Here is a 17,709-nt window from a genome sequence, read left to right as displayed (position 1 = left end):
AACACCCTAACCTCTCCTCTATATATAAATCTTATTGCAGAAGGGGAAAACCTTAGGAAGAGAGCAATTGAGTGTCACCCCCTTGGATGTCAACCTTTCATGAAGAGAGAAAAGTAAAAAAGAGAGAGTTCACCCTCCTCCCTCCATCATCATCATCCATTTAACTTGAGTGGACAAATTGTGTCATCCTTAGTGCCAACCAAAGGTTAGAGGTTCTCTCTTGAGATCTCTACCCTCTACGATAGATCGGAAAAAGACTTGTTAGGGAGATCCCCATCAACAAATCTTATAACTTAAATTTTATACGCAATCACGCAAATGTATGATGTAAACCAAACCTTTAGTTTGCATACTTCTAGAAATTTGACATTATGGCACACAGATTAATCTGGGAATGAATCCATTGTAAATCATAAAAATAATGTGTATCTTATTGGTCATTCCTTTTTACCATTATTTTTACAAGGGCAGGATTCTCTCTTTAGTTGCAAATAACAGTGTTTAAGTGCGTGTTTGGATGCATCATTGAGTCTAATTGCAATTACTAGCCACCAAAGTGGATATAACTAAAGAGGGCGTTTGGGAAGGGGAAGGTGGAAGACCTGGGAACTGAAATGGGGTTCCCTTTCCAAGCTTTTCATGGAAAATTACCCTTCGAAACAAAAAACAAAAATTGCTGTTGGAATCCGCAGTTCTCCACTTTCCACAGGAATCCTTGTTAGTTCACATTTCAAGCCTCCTCCAGTTCTACTTAGCATCCACAATTCCATAATGAGAATATGGGCTCTAAATTGCAATTACCTTACTTTCAAGTTGCACCTGAAAGAAACATGATCACAATTCAAGGCCCATTCCTCATCAAGAAGACTTGGAAAATTCATTAGGGTGTGTTTGGATGCCACCTATATTTGATTTTTCTTTAAATTTGCTCCATTCCCATGTTTTCGAAAAAATGGGGCTAGCGAGACCTTGCTTGACCACCCCTCAAACATCAAAATATGAGATGTTTTCAAAAATATGAACCGTTCATCAGACCGACTGTCACAGAAAAACACATTGATGCAATCTCATATTTTATTTTAGCCATTGGTATGACTCCAACAGTTGCCGGCACACCTGTCGAGAGAAAAAAAATGCATAAAAACAAGTTTTTAGTGGCATCCAAACATGCCCAGTTTTCTTAACTTCCTCGTGATCAAACTCAATGTTCTCAATTCGATTCACTTGAGCATCCAAACACAACCTATTTGAAACCATAGAAAGGTAAGAGTAAATATTCTCCTATCTTCAACATTTAAAGAGCCTTTCCATGGTAAAATTGCAATTACTTGGAGAATATACATAAACATCTAAAAATAAGATCATTGTTGATCAACTTGAATTTGAGCAATTTGTGTTCTTCAGTAAATCAAGGGTCTCTACTGGAATGACAAACATAGATGCAACAAGAACTAGTTATGCACTTACCCGCCCACGTCCGCCACAAGTACTACACGACCGAGCAGAAGTGCATTTTGAACAGTAACTCCATTTCTTTGGAAGCCTGATAGAAGCCAGAAGGATGATTTTAGTACCGAGAAAATGTATGCTTGACCGAATGAAGACGGAACTGTTTTGTTTGGGCAGAAATCATGCAGGACAGGCCATCTTCCACAGCCCAAACTGTTCATCCCCAAGAGTATCATGGACTGTCATGCCCAAAAAAGGTTTCCCCAAGAGTATCATGAACATTAAGATTGCCGAACATGTGTATTTTTAGGGAAGGACTGATCAGTACTGGGAACAATCAGATTAGGAGTGGCAATGGATTGGGTTCAGGCCGGGTCAGATCAGCCCAAGCTGGTCCCCTTACCTAATTGGGCCATGAATTCTAGCCCAAACCCAAACCACGAATCATTACCTTGTGGCCCAACCTGACCAATTTAAAATTCATCAAGCCCAAGCCCAACCCAATCCAACCCATTTAAATGCAATTCGGTTGGACCCGGCCAGACCCGACTTGCGATGACCCGACTCATGTTTGAAAATGGAATATGAGGCTAAGGGTACGCAAAGCGTAGCCTAATCTGTACATGCATACACATATGAATAAATCATCCATTCTTTTCTAGTTTATTCTGTTATGGATGTTGGTCAGGTCAGGTCATCTGGCCTAGCCCATTGATAACCTATATGGGCAGGCTGTGTAGGGTAGGGTTCAACAAGTCTGACCCATTTACTTAAATGAGTCACTTTTCTAGCCCAAGCCCTAACCCGCCTCAAAAGCAGACTGAGCCAGCTGACCCACAGGCAGCCCCATATAGTGCCTCTTTAGTAACATGGGTTGATTCGAAGAAGAACAGAACAGGAATCTCGGGCATACCCAGCTGTGTATCGAGTAGCCATATTCTTGGCGGACATTCTCGCCTTGTCAGCACTTTCTTCTGTTAGTTTCTTTAGTATGAAACCTTCTCCCTTGCATTCTGAACAGATACCAGAACCGCCGCAATCTTCACAAATTTTCAACGAGCTCTGTCTAATGAAAAAAAGAAGCATAGTCAGAATAGATGTCTGGGTAGCCATGTTTTGAACATTTTTCATGATGAAATCAGTACCCACGTCGACGGGTTCGGAAGCTCTTGTTCTCCTCGTAAGCAGGGTTGCAGCTGCACCCACAGCCACAGCTGCAACTACAACTGAAGCGGCTGTTTCCGGTAATGCAGAAGATTCGACGCATCTCTTTCTTCTTTGTTCATGTGACTTCAGGTGACATAGAGACCGAACTGTGGGTTCATTGACGGCATTTTGGAACTTGGGTTTGCAGTACCTAATTGCTTCAAGGCATCAACAACAACATAAGCTCTCCTTATTCTCTATTAACTTCAAAGAATAAGATTAAAGGCTATAATTATATCAATCAGAAGTAATTATGGCTGTCAACTTGCAGGGGTCGGGTTGTGTTCAGCCTGATTTTGGATTGGTTGGACCAGGCCAATTCAAAATTCTGATTTTGCTCAGCACAGGTTGTGGCATTTTGAGAGTCCTAAAATAAGTCTTTTTTGCAATATAGTAGGAAAAGGGAAGAGAAATATGATGGCTACTCACAGGCTGCCTGGGGAGGAAACATTTGTGAGATCCAAGTCGTTGATCAAGCAGGACCCACTGCATTTGTTTGGTGGCCCAAAATTCTGACCAGTCTGCTCATTAGATGAGCCACACATATGCACTTCATCTCTGGTCAATATTATTATATTTTGAACTGTGTTGAACTTTGTTTCACACCTTGTGAATGGATTAGCAAGAGTTTCAGTGGGTCCAGCGTGATGAACAGCCAGGATCTCAAACATGTGTGCCTCACTGGCAGGTTCAACAATGGATTTAGTAGGAAATGACTCAAAGCCATAAACTACCAGAAACTAAAAGGCTGTTCGGATTGGTGGAAACCAAAAAAAGTTAAGTGAGGAAATGGAATTAGTTTCCTCAAATGTGATGGTTCCCCTCTTTTGTGAAAGGGGGGAGGATTGAGGAAATCAATTTCCTTTCCCTCTATAAAGGGCCATTTCCTTTTCCACTCTTGAACTTAAAGAAAAGTCTTTTTTTATTCTTCTGCAGTTTTCCTTTAATGTGACATTTTCCTTTTCTCAGTTCTTTTTCTTTCTTTTTTTTTCCCACCAATCCAAACAGGCCCTAAAGGGGAAAAAAAATCATGGAACCATGAGGGTACAATAACAAACACATGACATGTGCATGTGTACACACAAAATGCTACTATCCCCACCCTCATATGGATGTTACCAATGCCTACAAAGATCTTCATTGACGCGTGGGACAATGTATCATTGATCTAGATTGTCCATCCATTACATACCACTAGGGGCAGAAGCATGCTGCAAAAATATGTATCATCTTTGATAAATGATCATTAAGAGTTAGGGTCAATAGTATTTGATCAATCTGTCTTTCTTTTTTCGGAATTGAGGAAAACTGAACCAAGTATTCTCTTTTCTTCCTAATCAATTGAATCATCGTTCGCCACATGGGATCCTATTTTATCATCAATCTAATCATTGTTCATGTTTGTTTCTTTTTCTTATATAAAAACAGACCGACTCAAATGTCTCGTATTTAATGCAACATTGCAAACATTTTCTTTAGGGAAGTGGTTCGTTTGCACGGCTTGCCGAAGTCCATCATGTTTGACAGAGATGTCGTTTCGTGAGCTAATTTTTGGAAGACACTGTGGCACATGATGGGAACGAAGCTTCAGTTCTTGTCGGCATACCATCCTTAGAGTAATGGTCAGACGGAGGTGGTGAATAGAAGTCTTGGTAATTTGTTACATTGTCTTGTGGGAGACTATATTAGGACCTGGGATGCGGTGTTACCTATAGCTGAGTTTGCATATAACAGTTCTGTTAACAGGTCCATAGGCATGAGTCAATTTGAGGTCGTTCATGGTTACAAAGCTAGGAAGCATGTAGATCTTGTGCCCATGTCTATCTCTCATAAGCCATCGGAGTCCGGAGATGCATTTGCACGACACATTCATGATTTGCATCGCGAGATTAAAAAAAATGGATTAATGCAAGTAATGAGAAATATAAGATCACTACTGACTCTCACCGCATATTTAAAGAATTTCAGGTGAGTGATTATGTCATGGTTCGCATAAAGACTGAGCGGTTTCCGCAAGAAACCATAGAAAAAATTACATGCCCGTAGTGCAGGTCCTTATCAAGTATTGAAAAGAATGGGCATTAGCCCCACATTCAATGTGGAAGACCTTATGTCTTGTCATGGACCTATAACTCATCCACTAGCCCTCCTACAAACCCTCACCTTGTTCCAGATGGTGATGACTCCGACCCTTCTCGAAGCCTCTGGCCCGAGCCTGACTCTTCCCATCCTTCACCTTCTCCACCATCTATATTTGAACGAAGAGAAGAGATAGAGGATATTCTAGATCACGTTGCGGTTTCCACCCAATATGGAGGATACCGGAGGTACCTCATGAAGTGGAAGAACAGGCCAACATTGGATAGCACGTGGATCACGGAATCAAAGTTCGTCGTTTGGACCCAGACCTCCTCGAGCGCTTCAACAATCGTATTTCGCTAGTGGTGAATTCTTTTCAGTCGGGGAGAATTGATTAGGACATCAGAGCATCATCCTATCATGTCTAACAATGGAGGAGTTGAGGCCCCAGTTTCACTATGGTTGGACGGTTGTTACGTGGGGCCCAACGAGCTGCATGGAAGACCCCACATGCATAGTTTGTGCATCTAGAAGATTCCATATTGGGAAGATGCATGTGGGTTGCTTTTATTGGAGATTTTGACTGTTGGATTCCGTCTGCTAGCCCATCGGATCGTCAGATCATGGTGATCGGGCCATTGGGTCTTTTGGACCACCAGATTTTGAACTCTATGTGTCTCGGTTTTTTTTTTTATTTCTCTAGTTTATTATTTATTTTGGACATGTTGAACATTTTAGATTGGTCAATAGTGTTTTAGATTGCTTAATATTGAGTGGACCACTTTATTTAAACTGGAGTGGCATTTTTGGAATTTTTGAATATGAGAATATAAAAGTTATGGGGGGGTGTGGTTTGGTGTTTGACATTTTTACTCTTGTTTTAGAGAGAAAAAAGAAAAAAGAAAAAGGAACTCTTTCATGGCTTTATAAGAAAGCCTCCTTGCATCTCCAAATATTGGAGAGGGTGTGAGACCCCACGTGAAGTGATTCCACAAGTATCTTTCTTTTGTTTTATTCAAGGTAGATATATCCTCTCTCTCATCCTTTCTTCTCTTCTCGTCATATTCTTTCTTTTCTTTTCCTTTCTTCTTCCATCAACAAACATCCCCCTCTCTCTCTTTCCCCACGTCTGCACGCACGCATGTGCGTCCGTATGGTCAACCATGTGTGGGCCCTCTTTTCCCTTGTTTCTTTCCTCATTCCCTTCTCCAAACCTCACACACTAAACCGAAAAAGCCCCTTCTTTAAAACCCCTAAACCTGGAATTCCAATTAGCCCCAATCTGTTAAATCTCCAAATTCCCCAAATCCCTAATTTCTCATCTTTCAAATTCATCACCCTTAGCCATCCAAAAAGCTAATTCCCCCATCCTATATCAACACCCCTGAATTTTCCAATCCCAATTTCAAACCCTAACCCTAAAAGCCTAATTCTCCAATTCTATCCTCCCTAAACCTAGCCATCCGCACTCTAATTCCCTCCAATCCAAACCTCATCCATTCAAAACTACCCTGCAATAACCAGACAACCCTATACCTTTAAATCTTTTAACTTGCCGCATGTCTTTTATATGAATGTGGGTGAATCCTATGCTAGATAGGGAGTTTTACTTCCCATAGGGCTTTTCTTAACAATATTTTATAGCTATGTGCATTGTGAGATGTTTGTGGTTTAAATTTATGCCTTTGTGTAAATCTAATTTTTTTAATTTGTGATAGAAAAGCATGAATTTTGTATTTTAGTTACTTGAATTGAATTGTTTTATGATCTTGCTATTGCATATTAGTCTAGGACATTCATCCTGCATCCATTTTAGTATTAGAGTGGGAGGTCTCGTGTTCGACTCCTCACCGAGTATGATTAATGCAGGGGTATTTTCACATTGGGCTCGAGTGAGGTGGCATGTGTGAAGCGGGGGCACACTCGGGTTGGGTGGCCCGTGTGATGTGGATGGCTCATGTGAGGTGAGACCCATATGAAGTGAGCCTATTTGAAGTGAGGCCCGTGAGGGGAGTTTGGCCGAAGGCCTAACCTTGGCTATGAGATAAAGGGATTGATTCACCACACTCTATCAGTTCAAGCTTAGTTCGAGCTTTTAGAGCAAGTGGTTAGCTGTCATGCATATGTTAGTGCAATGATTTTTGCACCTTATTTGTCAATCACGTGAGTCCATGTGTCATGTAGTCGGTTGAGCCTTTGAAAGCTAAAAACTGAACATACAAGTGAATGTGGAGCATCAAGGAGCAAACAATATGTATATGAGGAGCCTTGATGACTCTAACCATTGACCGAAAACAACCTAAACCTTTGGATGATCTTGACCCTAATAGGTAAACCTTTTATTGATCATCCCTTAAGCCATATGAGCCTTAATTAATCATCCTTATATTGGCTTTAGATGTTCAGAGTTGCTGGAAAATATGCACAATTTCAGCAACCTTCGATCCCACCTTCGCTCTCACCGAAATCAGCTAAAACAAGACAACATGCTATGGCAGAATTCCATGTAATTCAGTTGCAACCGAATGTCATATTTGATCCCACCAAAGACCATGTTCGGTGTGACCGAAAGTGCCCAAGTCTGTCCAACAACTTCTTTGTCTAATTCGGTGTAATCGAAGACTAGCCGTTTCTGCCCATTTTATGACCGTTGGATCTCGATTCCTTTATTTAGAAGATCCAGTCTTTGAGCATTTTGATGAGTTTTTGGTGTAATAGAAGCTTAGGTGAATTCTCACTCATATTCCACACCCCAAGCCTCTAATCTCATGAGATTTGATTAATCTTCTTGAGCTTTACCACTCTAATGAGGATTCTAACCTTAATGTTGAAGATGAACTCAATGTACACCATTTTTTAGAGATTAGACCCAACCTTATTGTTATACCATATGTCAAAATCCTTTAGAAGACCCATCTAAGTGAATTCCTTAGTATTACAACCTTCCATTAGTTGTAAGAGATTCACCCAACCTCCCATCACCTTGGTCACCGAAAGAAGCATCACATGCAAGGTGGACAATCTTGGAGCTGAAGCATTGACAACGTATCGGCGTCATGATCGGTGGAGCAATGGGAGTTGATTGAAGCACGGAAGAGTATCAATCAAGTAACCCGAGAAAGCACTACAAAAGGGGCTCAATCCGACAAATAAGTTGTCATTGGTAACCGTCCATGTACACTCCTTCCTTGTCTAGAATTGAGTGTAAAGTTTGAATTGCTAAACCTGATTGGGTTCTTGTGTAGGACCTAAATCAAAGTCATTGTGTAGGCCACTGGACATGGGGTGTGTACGTATTAGTCTCCGAGAGAGACTCCAGGGGGAGTAAATGTAGGTCCTTGGACTGTGACCAAGGTTCGTGGCAAGCCTATAGAAAACCACGTAAATGTCCGATGGAGCGGGTCTTTGTGTAAGATTGTAAACATTAAAGGTGAACTTGATTTAAAACATCCAATAGTAAAATATGGTACACTCATGGGTTGAGTGCATCTGCTAGGAGTAGAGTAGGGAAATTAAACCACTATACATGCTTGTATTTGGGATTGTCTTTGAGCACTTGTTTAATTATGCTTATGTGATGAATTGATGAATTGTATGTATGCATGCATGATTAGATGAATTTTAGGATTAGATAGGTAGCGCTATCTTATATGGGCTAGGTGCTTCATAGGAATATGATTAGTAGTCTATGTGATTGGACCCACTAATGGCTTAGAAGCCTTAGTGTTAAATTGCTTTACCTAGCTTGAATGCATATTATTTTAAGTTAAGCAATTAGATTTAAAATGCATAATTTTATTTGGTCTTAATCACTCCCTTCTATGAGATAGCCTTCATTTCGTAGCTCCGCCAATCTTTTGCATGCATAGCCCCTGGTATCCTATTTCATGCGCAATTTTAACATCAATATTTCTTGAAAAAAGTGATTTGCTTGATGGGATGTGGTAGATAATGATGAGACTAATAACATCAATGGGCTTGATATTGAAATATTTATTCTTAGAACACATAGATTTGACCCCATACACAAGATCACCACCAACTACTATGTCGCTGCCAGAAGCGAGGATCTCCTAATTGATCCAAAGAACTAGAAAGACGCTCTTTAAGCAAAAAAAAAAAAAAAAAGAAAAAAAGAAAAAAGAAAAAAAGAAGCAGTTTTCACAAGAAGAAGAAGAAGAAGAAGTTCAGTTAAGATGCAAGATACCTATCTAGAAGTTTTCACAAGTGAATCACATAAGACTAATCAGCTACTAGATTTTTCCTTGCTAGAGTCTTAGGAAAAAACAAAGAATGTGTAAGAATGACATATTCAGTGACAAGAAGAAGGATAAGGATTGAAAAGAGGAAGTTTTGAGTATTTGGTTGTCTCAAATGTGTCCATATCAATGGAATAGATGATTCATTGTTTTGATGAACCATTTCTTCAAACAAAAGAAGCTTCTGTAAACACTTGAAGTTTCACTTATTAGATTCCATAGTGGAATAATCACCCAAATTTTTTCCAAAGGAATTGAGCATGGTATATACGATTCATGCATCATCATCATCATCATCTAAGCCGTAGACCAACTCGGGGGTCAGCTACATGAATCTTGTTCAGCCATTCCACTCTATGAAGTGCCATAACTTCAGTTAGACCATAGGTCATCAAGTCTTTTCTTACTGCTTCCACACGTGTCCTTTTGGGCCTTTCCCTTGCACTTTCAACGCCTTCATTGTACTAGCTCACACCTTCTAACCAGTACAATTCTTGATCTCCGTTGCACATGACCAAACCATCTAAGTGTACTTTCCCTTGTCTTATTACTTATTGGTGCTACTCCTAAGTTCCCTCAAATGCATTCATTTATCCAATCCACAGTAGTTGTTATGTAATGTGACGCAGGGATGAACGTGATGAGGTTGATCACCGTCTTCCTCAAGGATAACAACTCCGAATCCACGGAGCTTCTCTGGACTCCTCACAGAGACTTCTCGAATCCACGAGGAAATAAAGCAATAAAATAGAAATAAATTCTAATAAATTTGAAATTTGACTGATTGATTGAAATAAACGAGTTCACAACCCTTTAAATAGGGATACCAAACAATATGAGAGAAATCAGAAGCAAACTAAAACTAAAACTCCTAGAAATTTGTAACTTACTATAAATAGTAAATTTACTTTTTATAGTAAGTTTCCTATGTGACTCAACCACGTTATTCTCCTAATTATTCTAAGCACTTTTCATGTTGGACAGAACTCCTATAGCCCAACGGATGAAGAGTTATAATCAAATTAAAACTTACTATTTATAGTAAAAATGGAAATAAACATGGAATTTGACCGTCGATATGATGGAATCTCGCAAATTCGGCGTGGGCAACCTGGAATAGCCGGGTTGGTTGGCTAAAGTAGCTTGTCCTACCCCAAAATCATATATGGTACGTCGAGTAACTCATTCCGGTTTGCGAGATATGCCTGTTTTAAGGTTCTGACGGTCTTGATAACTTCTATCTCTGATCGGGCCTTCTCTGATCCGTCTTGGACATGAATGTGTCCGCGACCTGCTCTACATCATAATGGTAATGGTGGTGCCCATTACACGATACGGGGCCGTAACGCCTGGAAAAAATGGCCTATAATGGGCCTCTGTACGGGCCCCTAATAGGCCAATATGGGGCTGATCCATTTTTTTTTTTTCTTTTAAGAATAATTTTGACCATTACAAGGCTGTAAGAATATGGGGTTGATCCATTTTAATCAATGCATGGCATCATGAAAAATGGATACAATAATTTTAAAAAAAAAATTAATTGCTACTCACTATTGACAACGGGACCAAAGAAGTATTTAAAAGAGTGAAATTAAGATATATTCAACATGAAGAGATAAGGATCCATGGCACATATGTTTGCAGGAGACCACTTTGAGAGATTAAAAAGAAAAAAGCACCATCTTGTTGAAGGTTTGTATACATATACCGTTTCTCAGCACATTTCTTTAGAGAGACATCATTCTATCCTCTTTCATGATGAATCAAAGCCATATTTGAATGAAATACTAATCCGATTTTTTCCTTTCTAGATATGATAGATTCGTAAATGAAAGAGGATACTAATAAGTTCTTTGAAGATTAGCATGTGTTCCTCTATTAGAGGCGTTCAAAATTTTGTTTGCGATAAAATAAATAGCTCTACAAATGGAACAATTGGATCAAAATTGGAAAAATGGAAACATTTTTACAAGTTGTACATTTTGTCAACACTCTGAAAATCATTGTGTTTTCACACAAAAGCATCATATATATGCATATGAAAACACTTCCAACCAAAAGGAAATGGAGTTTAACCCATACATACAGACACGTTGATTTTTAAGTGTATCATCTCTCTCTCTCTCTCTCTCTCTCTCTCTCTCTCCATATATATATATATATATATATATATATTATGGGTTTTCTCATTTCAAGCCAAAGGTAATGGAGCTTAAACCCCACCAATACAAACATATCCACACTTAAACATATAACATTTCCATAATGGCTATTCTCACTCCCCTATTGAAAGTAACAGAGCTTCATCCCCACCTTCTAAGATGAGACCTTTTTCATGTGTTTTTCCCCCCTTTTCTTTTCTCTTTTGAAAAGCATTGGTGTAATGCAATAGGTTTTTTACTCCAAAATCAGTTTACCAATCAAGAATGCTAGTTAGTGGTGTGCAATGGGTATGGTGTTCCTTCTTGTGTGACTTGTCAGGCGCCAAATGAAATAAACCACCAGTGCATTTTCCTAAAGGTAATATCATGCAAAGGGATTTCCAAGAGCTGGAAAAAAAAATATATACAAACTTGGTTCACCTTATCTTTTGGGTACTTTTCAAATTTCTACTCGTAGAATTTTCATGAAACACGAAGGTGGACACCTAAAGGCCCATTTCTAGATTCCCACATGAAATTTTCAGAACTAATGCAGATACCACTGTTGTGGGTTTTGAATTTTCCAGATCATTCTGCAAAAGAACCAAACCAGGTTTTTTTTTTTTTTGAAATTTAGAGAGATCCATCCACTTCATAAAAATAAAAATAATAAAAAGTAGGAGGTAGAACACATTAAAGACCTCTTTTAGTTTCATTCCTAGAGTTGAGTGCTTCATTAAAGAATTTTTTTTTTATATCCAATCTTAGGAATCAATAGAAAATGTATTCCTTCTGATATGGCTGAGTAACAATGGAGTATAAACATTTTCCATTTCTTGAAATCTCCCTTCCGATTGAAAATGGTGTAACATGTATCCCCCTTTCTTATGGTCATGGAATGGATGAAAGAAACTAAAAAACTGAATTTTCTTCAAGAAATAAATCTCATAGCCATCATTTATTCTGATAGGTAGATTATCCTGGATGTGAATTTCTTCCAAATGATGTATCACTCCACTCCACTTCAATGTCTAGTTTTTTCACAAAGAAAAAAAAAAAAACACTCTTTCACACAATCCACATGGCACTTGTTATCTCAAACAAGGTATTATACAATATCCGGACTGAGATTTTGTACAATAGCATTCAGGATTACAGTTTGCATGAGGGCCCATGGTTCAATGCTGCAAGCCGACAATAAGTGCCCCGCATTATGTATGGCTCATGCACTAAAAGTCCCCCATATTGGAAGATCCTAGCTATAAGACCTTAGGCCTTTATTTTTTGAACTAAACAATTGTAATATTTCTTTCTTAATTATATTTGCTCATTTGCTGGCCACCTGTTGAAGAGTTAGGATTGTTCCAATCTGGGAGAGTTTTGGTGCATGAGCTATCCATAGTCAGCCCGTAATATCGGTGCTTGGATCACTGCACATAGGAAACACAGCTCCATATTTGATTCGAAGGCCTAATTTTGCAACACTTGCAGTATCCATTGGAGGAAAGACCCATCTTCTTTAACATGCAACCATTCGGCAAATGAACTAATAAGAAAATGGGGCCATTGACATCATCAGAAATCCACGTTGGCAAAGACCAAATTAGCAAATGATCCGAAGATGATGCTGTCATGAAGCAACATGAATTGCATAGGTGATACCTAGGCAAATAATAATGAGGTAAGTCATTGAATGAGATGACAATACAAAACAAAATTGTCAGTTGTGTAGTATTCGACATCGAGTACTATGTGATCAGCAGAAGCTTTGTAATACGGAGCAATCGAGTCCTTGTCAAATGCAAGTATGTCCTCTCTAATGCCATAAAGTTAGAATTCCTCTGCTACCATGGAACCGTGGCAACTAGTATTTCTTCTCCTTCAAATATCTCTTTCTCTCAAGTGGGAAAAGAGGCTAATGTTGAGTGTCAAATATTGCATATTTTCCCCCATTTATATCTTGGTTTTATGAACATGATACTGCTTAATGTTATATTTTATGCATGTTTGTGTTGCAAGGTGAATCTGAGAGCTTGGATTGAAAAGAATGCTAAAAGCATGTATTTAGTACTCAAGAATCACTAAGGCAAAGGAGGGATCTTAGGAGACCAAGAACAGAGAATTCTCATGCCAAAGATCCAAGGAAACCAAGTACAAAGGATGGAGAAAAGATTTGCAAAAGCACAAGTTAAACAAAAAAAAAAAAGGACATTTTGATGCCACCTAATGCTATTTCAGTGCCATCGAAAGTGCATGAAACAGTCCAGCAAGAAAACAGCTAAATTCGGTGCCACCTAAGCTTAATTCGTTGCCACCTAATGCCATTTCAGTGCCACCTACTGCCATTTCGGTGCCACCTAAGTACTCTACACATACAATTTCATATGCGATAAATTTCAGATACTCGATTTTGGTGCCACCAAAATCACGCAGAATTGTCAACGTGGATTGCGTAACTTGAGGTGGTTTATGAAAATTTCAAGTCGGTGCGAAAGGTGGAGCTTCACAACTATAAATAGGAGTCCCTAGGACGTTCCTAGGCATCTTCTAGGGTTCAAGGAGTGGAGAAAAGGAGTGGAGTCGCTGTCTAAGAGCTTTCTTCTTCTTCCTTTGTTGGTCTTTTTGTTTTATTTAAAATTTCTTAGTTCAATCATGTCTATGGTTGACTAAACCTCTTAGCTAGGGCTAAGAGGTGAAGCTTGTAGCGTGATTGGGATGTTTACTTTACTTTGATTCATGTTTATTTTGAACTTCATTGATTTCTAGTTGATTTTAAGAAATATTTTCAGTTTTCAATGGTTTGTTGTGATTGCAATTACAATTGAGTCTGTGATAGCTTTGAATATCTTCTTTTCCTCTTTAAGATTATAGAATTGGTGAATCCTGTTGTTCACCATCATCCCTTAGGCATGGTTGGATGATGGTATCCCTTCCAAACTCCATAATTCTCTTCCATTGAAACCGGATCAATGAGGAATTCAGAGATTTGACCATCTCTTTCTTCCAACTGAATAAGATTGGACTCTGATTCCAGTTGTGTCCCTTGAATCAAGCAAGGTAGCTTCCTAATTGCTACAAGTGGATCATTGGCACCCTAATTCTCACCTTTCAATTAATAGTTTAACCTTATTCAAAATTACTCCTTTAAATTCATATTTCTGCTTTAGAATCTTCTTCTAATTCTGGTTCTAGTTAAATTCAGAATACATACAAGTTTAGTTCCTGTGGATTCAACCTCGGTCTCATCGAGTTATTACTACATTGCGACCCTACACGTGGGGTTGTGAACAGCTAAGGACAGAATGATGAGAGGGTCACTCATCATTGGCAATGTTGCTCCTTAGCATTATGCTTCTTTTCTCATTAATAAAGCTAGTCATCCATTAAAAAAAAAAAAAAAAGTCCACCGTCTTATGTAGCCATCGTTTCTAGTTATTTCTATAGATAAAAATGTTCTCACAATTGAGAAAAACAATCCACTAAGTCCTTCTGCCCTTTGGCCCCTAGCATGCAAGGATCAATAGCTCAAAACTGATGAAAAATCCGGCAGTCAAGTTTCGACAGTTGGGGCCCACAATGTATGGTTTTGAAGCTATTGGCCCACCTCATGGATGGTGAGGAGGGCAAGTCTTGAAGGTTAGGAACCTCTGGACAGGAAAACCTATGTAGTTGAGTAGCATGCAGAGGTCCTTCGGAAACCCCTATTCTATATGACCGAATTACTTGCAATCGAAGGGAATCTAGTACCATGCGATTCGTGATCATGGGTAACATCGAGCACATGCTTATTGTTGCCACAAGATCAATGCTTAAGTTCTTCAATGGTTGAATATGATAGAAGCTTTGCAGTCTAGTGCAAGTACTACCGTTGATCAAATTCATGCATTCCCTGGAGTGAAAAATAAAAAATTCAGCCATCCACCATACACATGGCAGGATGCAGCATGCATGCCAATCTGGACTGCCAAAAGTGTGGGTCCCATCTGCGAAGGAGCGCAAACCCGAAATTAACACTGCTTAGATGATCGCAATCTCCCAATTGATGACCTGAAATGAACACTTAGAAGGAAAACTTCTTCAGCTAACATCCGAAATTCATAAGTTAAGACCATTTAATCAGTATTGTTTTCCAGAGGCCACAGTTTCAACAGATTGGATTTGTACGCATTTATTCCACGTGCACTGGTGAGAAATGAATAGGAAGAATATGATCATTTCACCAAGGTTATATTGTCTAGAAATCAACAAATTCCTAAAATCTATCATTTGAAGGGAAAGGAAAAACAAGAGCCACCACTCTAGATCGGTAAGATACTTTCTGAAGAAAAATGCTAATCATTAAAGATGGGCATTACACAAGATATTTATGTACCTAAACAACACAAATAGACAGTTATACAACACAAATTAATAGATTCTGATGATGAAACCGCTAATAGATTCTGATGATGAAACCGCTATATAAGTGTTATCCAAAGATGGGCAGGGCTGGTGTGGGATGGGCCCACCAGCCAAATACTCAATCGGCGAAATGCTGAATGACCCAGGCCAGGCCTAGTTATCAGGCCTTTGCGCAGATCTTCTGCTTCTTAGTAGGCCTTTTCACTCAGGCGGGACACAATGTATAGAGTAAACTAATAGTCAACACAACTTTTTATATCCATTCATTTGGTTGTATGCTGTGGCCCACCTGAAGTGTGAATGGCCTAATCTTAAGGCTAGAAGATCTAAACTATATAACTCACCTGACAGAAAGCTAAGATCTCACATGAGTTCCATATCAGCTGTGTGCCCACACATGGATTGGCAAGGCTGTTGACCACATGTGGAATTAGCAAACATCTACATAGAAAACACAAGTACGTTTTGCTGAACAAGAGCTCATTTTGCCCATGTTGCGACTCATGATCACCAGCATGTGTCAACCCATGGGGGCCAAATGCAGAGATGTTCCAATGATTGTGATCCTCCATCTTAATGCTGCAATTTGGTTCGGGTCAATCTGAACCCGACTAACCCAACCCGAGTTCGGGTTGGGTTGTCAAGGTCCTTGGGTTGGGTGCGGGTTCGAAAACGTCAACACGACCTGAATTCGGGCTTGTTTCAGGTTGAGCAAATTCAGGTCAGGTCAGTTCGGATATAGAGAACTTTGGTTGGAATTCGGGCCAGTTTGATCTCGGGTTGACCCTCAATCCAACCCAAGCTGCCCGAGCTGCAACCCTAGTCCATCTTGTCTGCACTGCTACCATAAATAACCTATAGCCCAATAATCACGCTTCAAGGATGATCCCAACCATCAATTTTTGGAATGTGAGATACTGAAATTTTTCTTTACAATGTTCTACATTTCTCGATACCTATCAATGGTCAGAATTGCCTATCCATCTTAAATTTCTTACAGCAGCCCATAGAGCATAGCATCCACAATATGGGACGGCTCCAATTGTCAAACCATCTCAGATGCGGGCCCCAATGCCTTGACGCATGCTGGTGAGCCTGAGTCTCAAAATTAGGCGAAAGGAACCCGCTGAGCAAACCAATTGTTTGGGTGCACAAGTGAATCGAATTGCAAACATTCACTCCAATGGGGAGAGGAACGAACAAGAAATAACGACATTTCCTCATATTAATAATCAAACAAAATAGCCAACAAATTGAATTTGCATTTCATTCCAAGTACAACTTCAGAAAAACAGAATTGCAATTTGCAGCCTAGTAATAACAAATTCGGTTCTTTCCACTTTATATGAATAGCAAATTCCAATTCAATTGGATAGCGCATCCAAACGCTCCCCATTGCAAATTTCCACCAAGTTGGAATTTGCCAAAAAATTGAATTTGCATTCCATTCTATGTCCAAAGAAACAAAATTGCAATTTTCAGCTTAGTAATGGAAAATTCGGTTCTTTCCACTTTATTGCAATTCAATTTGATAATGCATCCAAACGCTCCCCCTTTTATATTTCCAGCAAGTTACCAGATTCTCACAACCAATTAAAGAACTCTTGAAAGGGCAAAAAAAAAAAAAAAAACCATTTTCTCAATTTTCATTTCTAGGATTTTCCCAGTGATAAAAAATAAAATAAAATGTTTTTTCAGAAATTGAGGGAATTTGATGAGATGGGTTTTTCTTACTTTTGGAGAGGCAGGCAACAGATGATGGATTGATTAATGTCAGCTCCATTTCAAAGATGGAATGTAAGCAAAGCCTTTTCTTCTTTCAGTTCTTATCTTGGCGAGTATCATAGAGTCCTGATGCACCAGGACATGAAGTGTCCTGATGAACCCATTTGGCACATATGAACTCCATAATTCATTGATCCAGACCGTTGATATTTTTGAAATCCACATCTAATGGGGAATAAACGAAAAAGACCGGACCAGGGACGCGGATTACCTGGTGACCCGGATCTGTGGGGCTCACTGTGATGTATATATTTTATCCACGCTGTCCATCCGTTTTTTAAGATCATTTTAGTGCATGAGCCCAAAAATGATGCAGATCCAAAGCTCAAATAGACCACACAGCGGTGATTGAAAGCCTACAGTTAAAAACTTCAATGAAGCTGATATTT

At 39.2% G+C, this 17,709-nt stretch overlaps 1 protein-coding gene across 1 annotated transcript; it reads right to left on the bottom strand.

Annotated features, from left to right (window-relative positions):
• Positions 1-1,264: 1,264 nt before the first annotated feature.
• Positions 1,265-17,392, bottom strand: LOC131230949 (uncharacterized). The gene is made up of 4 exons (XM_058226972.1): positions 17,270-17,392; positions 2,599-2,813; positions 2,363-2,511; positions 1,265-1,543 (listed from the first exon to the last, which is right to left on the bottom strand). Exons 1-4 carry the CDS (start codon positions 17,316-17,318, stop codon positions 1,456-1,458), a joined length of 501 nt encoding a protein of 166 aa, XP_058082955.1. The 5' UTR covers positions 17,319-17,392; the 3' UTR covers positions 1,265-1,455.
• Between the last annotated feature and the right edge of the window lie 317 nt (positions 17,393-17,709).

This window comes from Magnolia sinica, chromosome 17 (genome assembly GCF_029962835.1).
Source record: "Magnolia sinica isolate HGM2019 chromosome 17, MsV1, whole genome shotgun sequence".
NCBI lineage: Eukaryota > Viridiplantae > Streptophyta > Magnoliopsida > Magnoliales > Magnoliaceae > Magnolia > Magnolia sinica.
The sequence above is the reverse complement of the archived record's forward strand: the minus strand, read 5'-3'. Positions and strand labels throughout refer to the sequence as shown.

What these genes read in the sequence shown, in the direction of transcription:
- LOC131230949 (XM_058226972.1), bottom strand. Translation starts at nt 17,318, where the DNA reads ATGGAGCTGACATTAATCAATCCATCATCTGTTGCCTGCCTCTCCAAA. An exon ending in GAGCTTCCGAACCCGTCGAC is followed by an intron (nt 2,512 to 2,598) that starts GTGGGTACTGAT and finishes TTCATTAGACAG; the next exon opens with AGCTCGTTGAAAATTTGTGA. An exon ending in GCTACTCGATACACAGCTGG is followed by an intron (nt 1,544 to 2,362) that starts GTATGCCCGAGA and finishes GGCTTCTATCAG; the next exon opens with GCTTCCAAAGAAATGGAGTT.